Raw genomic sequence first — 8871 nt, forward strand, 5'->3', positions numbered from 1 at the left:
CTCTTCTGTTTCTGTCCATTTCATCAATTTAACCTTTATTCTACCAGGTTTATTCAACTATGATGAAATCTCTTTTGCAAGAAAGACCCGCCAGCCAGCCTAGACTATATTTCCAAAACAAGCCCTTTATAGCACTGAGCTGAGACGGCTATGATGTTACTTTCAGTATGACATTCTCATGAGTTCTGAATAAAGAGCACATAACAGCTTTGCACAGCAATATTAAAGCCTAATTTTTTTTTTTAAAGATGGACTTCATCAAACAATTGAACAAGTTATCACAAATGTTTGACCAATCACAACAGAGAAAAGTAGTTGGCAGGAAGATCTTCAATAACTAAACTCAGCAAAAAAAGAAACATCCCGTTTTCAGGACCCTGTCTTAAAAAGATAGTTATTAAAAATCCAAATAACTTCACAGATCTTCATTGTAAAGGGTTTAAACACCGTTTCCCATGCTTGTTCAATGAACTATAAGCAATTAATGAACATGCACTTGTGGAACGGTCGTTAAGACACTAACATACTTACAGACAGTAGGCAATTAAGGTCACAGTTATGAAAACTTAGGACACTAAAGAGGCCTTTCTACTGACTCTGAAAAACACCCAAAGAAAGATGCCCAGGGTCCTTGCTCATCTGCTTGAACGTGCCTTAGCCATGCTGCAAGGAGGCATGAGGACTGCAGATGTGGCCAGGGCAATAAATTGCAATGTCCGTACTGTGAGACGCCTAAGACAGAGCTACAGGGAGACAGGACAGACAGCTGATCATCCTCGCAGTGGCAGACCACGTGTAACAACACCTGCACAGGATCGGTACATCCGAACCTCACACCTGCGGGACAGGTACAGGATGGCAACAACAACTGCCCGAGTTACACCAGGAACGCACAATCCCTCCATCATTGCTCAGACTGTCCGCAATAGGCCGAGAGAGGCTGGACTGAGGGCTTGTAAGCCTGTTGTAAGGCAGGTCCTCACCAGACATCACCGGCAACAACGCAGCCTATGTGCACAAATCCACCGTCGCTGGACCAGACAGGACTGGCAAAAAGAAAGTGCTCTTCACTGACGAGTTGCGGTTTTGTCTCACCAGGGGTGATGGTTGGATTCGCGTTTATCGTCGAAGGAATGAGCGTCACACCGAGGCCTGTACTCTGGAGCGGGATCGATTTGGAGGTGCAGGGCCCGTCATGGTCTGGGGCAGTGTGTCACAGCATCATCGGACTAAGCTTGTTGTCATTGCAGGCAATATCAACGCTCTCAACGGAAGACATCCTCCTCCCTCATGTGGTACCCTTCCTGCAGGCTCATCCTGACATGACCCTCCAGCATGACAATGCCACCAGCCATACTGCTCGTTCTGTGCATGATTTCCTGCAAGACAGGAATGTCAGTGTTCTGCCATGGCCAGCAAAGAGCCCGGATCTCAATCCCATTGAGCACATTTGGGACCTGTTAGATCGGAGGGCTAGGGCCATTCCCCCCAGAAATGTCCAGGAACTTGCAGGTGAGTGGGGTAACATCTCACAGCAAGAACTGGCAAATCTGGTGCAGTCCATGAGGAGGAGATGCACTGCAGTACTTAATGCAGCTGGTGGCCACACCAGATACTGACTATTACTTTTTTGATTTTGACCCCCCCCCCCCCCCCCCCCCCCTTTGTTCAGGGACACATTATTCTATTTCTATTAGTCACATGTCTGTGGAACTTGTTCAGTTTATGTCTCAGTTGTTGAATCTTATGTTCATACAAATATTTACACATGTTAAGTTTGCTGAAAATAAACACAGTTGACAGTGAGAGGACATTTCTTTTTTTATTACAAACAAACAACTGATTCAACAGTTTAGGAAATAAACAGTGACCCAAAAAATAATAACTCTGATAAAATAATCCTATACACTTGTTTTTAAGGCTATAAAATGGAATAATGACTAATGTTTATTGTGTGTTGAAATCTGAGGGGTATGCTACGAAGTGGAATCAATCAGTTGGCCAGCTAAGCAACCAGAAATGAATGTTGATTTTCTGATTCATTAAAAAGGCTAAACTTTATGGTTTTTGAGTCAATTAGACATTTTACATTTTAGTCATTTAGCAGACGCTCTTATCCAGAGCGAATGCATACATTTCATTTCATGCATTTTTTTATTTGGCATGGCGTGTGGCATTGCACACACCATGCTGGCGTTGCAAACACCATGCTCTACCAACTGAGCCACAGGGAAGACAGGGAAGACCACGCCCATTTCAGTTATTTCAGAATATTTAGGCATGTAACTCCTTAATCCTGCTTTACTATATACGGTATAGGCAAACATGGTTTAGTAAGAAACTGTGGTATAGGTATACATGATACTACCCTCTGGGGGTCGATGTCACTATTTGGACGGGTCCAGCAGTCTTATCTTGGTATGACAAATAATGCATTAGCTAGAAGAGGAGTGAAAAAAAGCTTTAACCTAGCTCAATCTATGTACAATAACAATAGGCATATGATCTCTGCGTTGAGACGTGTAAAAATCTTCCTGTTTCAATATGACAGCGCTCCACGCTATCTTCATCTCTGGTTGTTTACATTTTGAAGGAAGACCACGTTGTTTCTCCTGACCCTCCTCTGATTGGCTAAGCGAGTTTGAAACCCCTCCCATAGGTGGACCTGTAATACGGAAGTGTTTTTCTTGCAGCAAAAAAATAAGAAAATAGAGCATAAACGTTTTTTTATATATACTTGACCAACTGTAAAGGCTAACTCAGCGCCTACTGCGTCATTTAAGCTTAACCGGAAAATAAGGAAAGCGCCCTTTTTTCCAAAAAATATAAATGAAACCTCTCTTCTGCAAAGTAGATCCGCCATCCATACAAAGTCGATGAGTGCTAGTCTCTAATAATGATCGCAAACACGTTATCAAATGTATGAACTCCCGGGAAATAAAACAGAATATTGGCTTTCTTATTTGCAATAAATGGAATTCAGATTTGAACATTTAGCGCGTTTAAATGAACCGGGAACACACATGCGCACTTGCCATGGAATGGTCATATATATAAAGATTGGCGCCGGTTGATCATTATTCGTTTCTGAGGGTAAGGAGCTGTAGATTAATTCTTTGCTTATTTAACTAGTTATATCTCAGGAGTTTATTCTGAAAATTCGTGGTAAAGCTATTATGTCGATGAGCAACATTTAGTTTATTGGGTTATTGAATCATCTTGAAAAGGAACTAAATGGCAAGAGAGACTGGTAACGTTAGCAAACAAGTTGGTTGCAAACTAATGTTATCTGGCTAACATTGGTTGATTTGATAAGACAATACATCTGTTTCTTCACATTGGTTTTACGCTGTTCTTTTATCAAATTAGATTGATATTTAACGTTAACATAGAAGCAACCACTGCTTTTCAAGGACGTGGCATAAAGATAGTTAGCCAGTAACTTTGCTAGCCAGCAAACTACATCATCATGCAAATTATACCTACCAATGTTGAATTATTGCTGCGGCAATACATTGTTTAAGTATCATATCCTTTATCTATTTATATTTCCTTTTTTTATGTTGCTGTATTGGAGTTAAAGTTGGCTCACTGGTGAGCTACTGTAGCTAGCCATAGTGACTGTCCAAATCCTCCCGCTTCGAGAAATTGGCGCGTAGTTGGGTTTCACAAACCATCAAATAATTATCGTGTGGTTACTTTTGTTAACAATAACCATGTAAGTTACTACCAGGGCTTCTGACATAACACTGGGACTACGCATAAAGTTTTTCTTTAAGCAATTTGTGGCAGATTTCTTTGTGGAAATGACGGTACTCACAAGCTCAACCCTCTACCCATTTGGCATGCCATTTTACCGCCGGAAAAAACAGCCTTTTATTATCCAATCGTGTTTTGAACTTGTGAAGATAAGTATATTTGCCATTTTAACAATGTTTTCGCCCTGTCTCCGTTTCAGTGGATCATTTTCGGTGGAACTCTGAAGCCTTCAATTGACAGAATGGCTAACGTTAGACGCAGGTATGTGATAAAGCCTTGTTATCAACAAGCATGATTGCAAGCTAGCTATAACATTGATTATTTGTACATGTTTGTAACAATTGGTATGGTGACTGCTTGCTGTCGCTAAAAATGGTCTGTCCTTTCAGTGGTCGCATCACATTGAAAGCAAGAGATGAGAACGCACCAGAAGAGAATGTCAAGATCAGACGAAAAAGAAAATCTGAGGTTTGTTCAATTTATCTAGCTGTTATTTTTAACCATTAGTGTAGCGGTATTGTTTTATTGGTTTGTCGCCAAATAAGAACTATAACGTAAGCTAATTGTATTGTCCACTTTTCAGCCATCCAAAAAGATGCCACCCGCAGCGAAGAAACAAAGCTATGAAATACAGGTTGGTTGCTTGTTTATTCAATCAATTAACTTTACCAAGTTGTGCCAGTGATTGATGACTGTAAAGCATGTGGGGGAATATAGCGGTGAACTACGGTAAAATTCGCATGGATGTAGAAGTAATTATTGATGAGACTTAACTAGTCGAGTTATCTGTGTCAGTGGGTTAGACAGCGCGCAATAACCCCGCGTTTTGTCTGTCCCTTTCTCCTCGGCCCGCCTAATCTAAATCACATCGCATGCTTTGTTTTGCATAAACTATGGAAAGTCTCATAAATACCCGTTTCTGTCGCCATTAAAATCATTATTCTCTTTTCTGTTAAGTTCCTATGTATACTATAGCTTTGAACAGTTTGGTAGTTTTCACTGTGGTGGTAGCATGCTTTGACCTCTATTTGTAAATGAGGGCTCTGTTGGCTATATGGAATTATCACTTGGTAAATGCATGCTTATTTATATCTGCATTTGCTGCTGATGTGACTGCTGATGAAGAGCTTGAACTTGGTGCCTTTTCTCTCTCTAGAAACGGTGGTCAGAAGAAGGGGCAAGTCCATGTGTCCTCGTAGAAACGCCACACAAGGAGCTGGAGATGACAAGGGACCGGTCTGGCTTCAAGCAGTTCCGATTCAAGAACATCTTCATCAAGACCTCACCGCTGCCCTGCCTCAGGTACTGTGTGTGTGTGTTGACGGGGCTTAGCCCAAATTCCTTTTATACCTCAATAGTGGCAATTACTCCCCCTCTCATGCAGATAGATGCCCCTTGTCTTTGTTCCTAAGGTGTACCCCCAACGCTACTTTGGAAAACTCTGCATATGTAATGTTTTAGTGGGACTCTACTCACGTTAGCCACTTGGCTAATGTGTGTGTCAATGCAACGCTTACATACAAGGTCAGGGTGGCAGTAGACCTGCATCTAGAAACACTTTAGAAATGAGCTACTCTGAACGTTTTGCGTTTTCTCCTGTTTGTCACTTGATGACAAACAAATTCACTGTCTGGCGTTGGGGCCTCATAGTCCATGCGATTGCACACTGGACGTCCTGTTTAGACCTGTGTGTTTCCCCTTGGCAGCTGGGCCAGCTCAGATGACGTGTGGATTAAGATGCTGAACAAGGAGCTGAAGTATGTCCATGACAAGGGCTTCCTACAGCAGCACCCCAAACTAAAGCCCAAGATGAGGGCCATTCTCCTGGACTGGCTTCTAGAGGTATGTGTGTCTCTGAAATGACTTGCTGTACTCTATAAAATCTTAGGTATAAGTAATAGGCCCATCTATATGCCTTGTTTACACCCGTGCTTGGATTTGTAATGACTGGATATGCATGAGCCAAAGGTCTGATACTCCACCTCCATAGTTATTACCTCAGGGGTTCTACATCTCCACCACTTTGACTTGTTTACTATAGTGCCCCAGGATTTGTACAGACGTGACTGATGTCTAACCGTCCTTGTTTTGTCCTGTGTTGTAGGTGAGTGAGGTGTACACTCTGCATCGACAGACTGCTTATCTGGCTCAGGACTTCTTTGACCGCTTCATGCTGACACAGGACGATATGGAGAAGGACCGACTGCAGCTCATAGGCATCACAGCCCTCTTCATCGCGTCTAAGATGGAGGTAGGCGTAATGCCCTCCATTTTCATGTTCTTCTGGATGGCGACCACTGCTTTAGTTTATACTATGTCATAACAAAATGGCATTTGTGCTGTATTTTTCTCGAGTCTAATCGTTCCCCCTCCTTATGCCCCTCAGGAAATCTACCCTCCAAAGCTCCATGAGTTTGCCTACGTTACTGACGGAGCCTGTGAGGAAGAAGCGATCCTGGAGATGGAACTTGTCATGTTGAAGGTAAGACACCTCCTGTGCCCAAACCTGCACTGTACTAATTCAGTTGTCACACATGACTTAAAAACTCTCCTCCATCAGGCGCTGAACTGGAACCTGTGTCCAGAGACGGTGATCACGTGGCTGAAGCTCTATGCTCAGGTGGAGTCCCTAAAGGATGGCGTCAACTTCCTGGTACCTCAGTTCTCTCAGGACACCTACATCCAGATCACACAGGTGAGTCCACTAGCCCCCCCGCAGCTTTTACTGTTTCTTCTGACACTTGACTGTCGTGGAAGGTTTTTAGCCTCCCTATAACTGTTTTAATGGTTGTCGTGGTCTTCATGTTACAGCTTTTAGACTTGGCCATACTGGACATCAACTCTCTGGACTACCAGTATGGGATACTGGCTGCTGCTGCCTTCTGCCATTTTTTCTCATTTGACGTCGTCCACAAAGTATCAGGTAAGCATTGATTTGGCATCGTGTACAGAGGTTGGCCCATTCTAGAACCCCACAGCCCTGGTGTTATTACATAGTTACTCATGTCTGTTTCTGTGCAGGTCTGACGTGGGATAATATTGCTCCCTGTGTCCGGTGGATGACCCCCTTCATGCGCACGGTCAGCGCCTGTCCCAGAGCAGAGCTCAAAGACTTTAAGAAGGTGATGTCTGACGACAGACACAACATCCAGACCCACGTAGACTACCTGGTCATGCTGGTGAGTCCTCACACAACATCCAGACCCACGTAGACTACCTGGCCATGCTGGTGAGTCCTCACACATTTCAGGGGCTGGAGTGAGTACAATATAAAAACAGAATGTCTACACACTGTTGGCTGTTTAGAGTATCTCTACCAGTGTTTAGGAGGAGCAAGTCGCTTCCACCCAGAAATGTATTGCAGCCATCTTGATGCATGGGGCAGCCATTTTGTGCTACCTAGTAATATTTTTCAAGTGAAAGAATAGAACTGCTCATACAAATGTTCGTTGTTCTTAATGAAGTGTCTTGTCTGTTGCAGAGCAACGCTCACCAGAGGCAACCGGACAGCCAAGACAGTCTCTCGCCTGCTGCCATAGGAGGGATATTAACTCCACCAAAAAGCACAGAGAAACCAGCCAATCACTGAGCCCCAGGGTCTCCTCACGTTGATCTTCTGACCAACCAGATGAAGGGACAATTCCCTAGACGTCACGCCTGACCAGCCAGAGGCCGGGAAACGTCACTTCGGAACCTCATCCTCACGTGACCAATCAAATTTGCTTTTGGTAATAACTCACCTTTGTGTAGCATGTTAAGATGAGTTATTTTACTTTCTATACCAAGCTGGATATCAGAGTGTATATGCAGTACAACCATGGAAATCAGCTCATGGTTACTATAGTGACTTATTTTGTCAAATGATTGCAACAAAAACCTTGTTCTCACAATCTTAATCCCCAGAATTTGAATTTTACATGGATCATTTGAGTTGACTCAAGTCAAATCTTCCTCCATAGGAAAGCATGTCTGCTGCTCCCCCTGTTACTTGAAGCTGAACATTTCAAGACATGGGATGTTTTGATAGCTAAAAAGCTAATATTTTATTTGAGGTAAATTGGTACATAATACTCACAGTTGAGTTGCTCAACTCGGTCTCTTAACATTGTGTTATCATATGTATTTAGTGCTGTATAGTATAAATCTGGGTACTCCTGGAAAAGCTCAGCCATACAATAACACTGAAAGAAGTATTGGTGTTTGCTATGGTTACATTTGAACATTTGAGCTGTTTGAAAGGGTAGTGCAGGGTTAACTATTTGCAATACCAACTTAAGCACCATTCTTGACCGTATGTATTCTCTCCACTGTGAAGGACTCATTTCCATGTGCATGGTGCATTCTCCTGCCACAACACCTTCCTGGACAACTTGACTTCAGTAGTTTGATGTAGACCTTTTGGATCAATTTACAACTGTAATTTTAACATTGTATTTATTTGTTCATTTAAGCCTTACAATGTTTTTATGTCCATATATACATTCTTCATAGGGCTATGAATTCAGTTCTTTAACAATGCCAAAGGCAACCTATTTAAGTCACGGGATGCATGTTATTTATGATTTTGACATCTGTTATTGGCGGGGGACCCGGTATAATGCAGTTACGTATGAAATGTTATGTTGCGTAGTTTTGCGCTAGCCTGTCCGTGGTGCCGTAGTTGAACTAGTATGGTGATGTAAAGACTTGAGAACCCAGATGCTCCAGTGCAGGGCTCTAACCCAGTCTGTCCAGCAAACCTGACTGTCAACTGAAACCTTCAGTGTTGTGCAGACGTCTGCTGAGGCAGCAGTATACAAAGAACCATGTTTAAACTGTAAATACTAATGTGTATATGTTATGTACATAAACTGAACGTTCTGCTTTCTAATGGAAATTTGAAATGTATTGAATAAATGAAATAGAAATGAATGCACTTTGCCTGCTTTTATGGTTGGCTTTGAAATGGCAGCATTTGCCTAGTACTTTTTCGACCGTGGTTTGTTAAATTCTTCTGAATTGGAGAGGGAGTGCCATTTAGAACTGGTCTAACTTGAATGAATCAAGCCACAAGAACGGTATACCATACTACCTGTTACATGGACATAAGAGCCTGGAGGAGTCCTGTATATC

General features: G+C 42.6%; 1 protein-coding gene across 2 annotated transcripts; it reads left to right on the plus strand.

Annotated features, from left to right (window-relative positions):
* Positions 1-3027: 3027 nt before the first annotated feature.
* On the plus strand, positions 3028-8670 carry ccne2 (cyclin E2). 2 transcript variants are annotated; one of them, XM_045718477.2, is made up of 12 exons: positions 3028-3093; positions 3959-4020; positions 4149-4227; positions 4343-4393; positions 4916-5061; positions 5466-5601; positions 5864-6010; positions 6146-6241; positions 6320-6454; positions 6571-6682; positions 6781-6988; positions 7241-8670. In XM_045718477.2, exons 2-11 carry the CDS (start codon positions 4001-4003, stop codon positions 6969-6971), a joined length of 1113 nt encoding a protein of 370 aa, XP_045574433.2. In that variant the 5' UTR covers positions 3028-3093; positions 3959-4000; the 3' UTR covers positions 6972-6988; positions 7241-8670. The 2 variants fall into 2 exon arrangements, with proteins under 2 accessions (XP_045574433.2, XP_014056395.3); XM_014200920.3 differs by having other exon boundaries at positions 3030-3093; positions 6781-6938.
* The last annotated feature ends 201 nt before the right edge of the window (positions 8671-8871 follow it).

Source organism: Salmo salar, chromosome 05, assembly GCF_965601325.2.
Source record: "Salmo salar chromosome 05, fSalSal1, whole genome shotgun sequence".
Taxonomy (NCBI): domain Eukaryota; kingdom Metazoa; phylum Chordata; class Actinopteri; order Salmoniformes; family Salmonidae; genus Salmo; species Salmo salar.

Bases quoted from the DNA above. Each gene is read 5' to 3' on its own strand.
- ccne2 (XM_014200920.3), top strand. From the start codon at position 4,001: ATGGCTAACGTTAGACGCAG. The intron at 4,021-4,148 runs GTATGTGATAAA...CTGTCCTTTCAG, and splicing joins ATGGCTAACGTTAGACGCAG to TGGTCGCATCACATTGAAAG. The intron at 4,394-4,915 runs GTTGGTTGCTTG...TTCTCTCTCTAG, and splicing joins AACAAAGCTATGAAATACAG to AAACGGTGGTCAGAAGAAGG.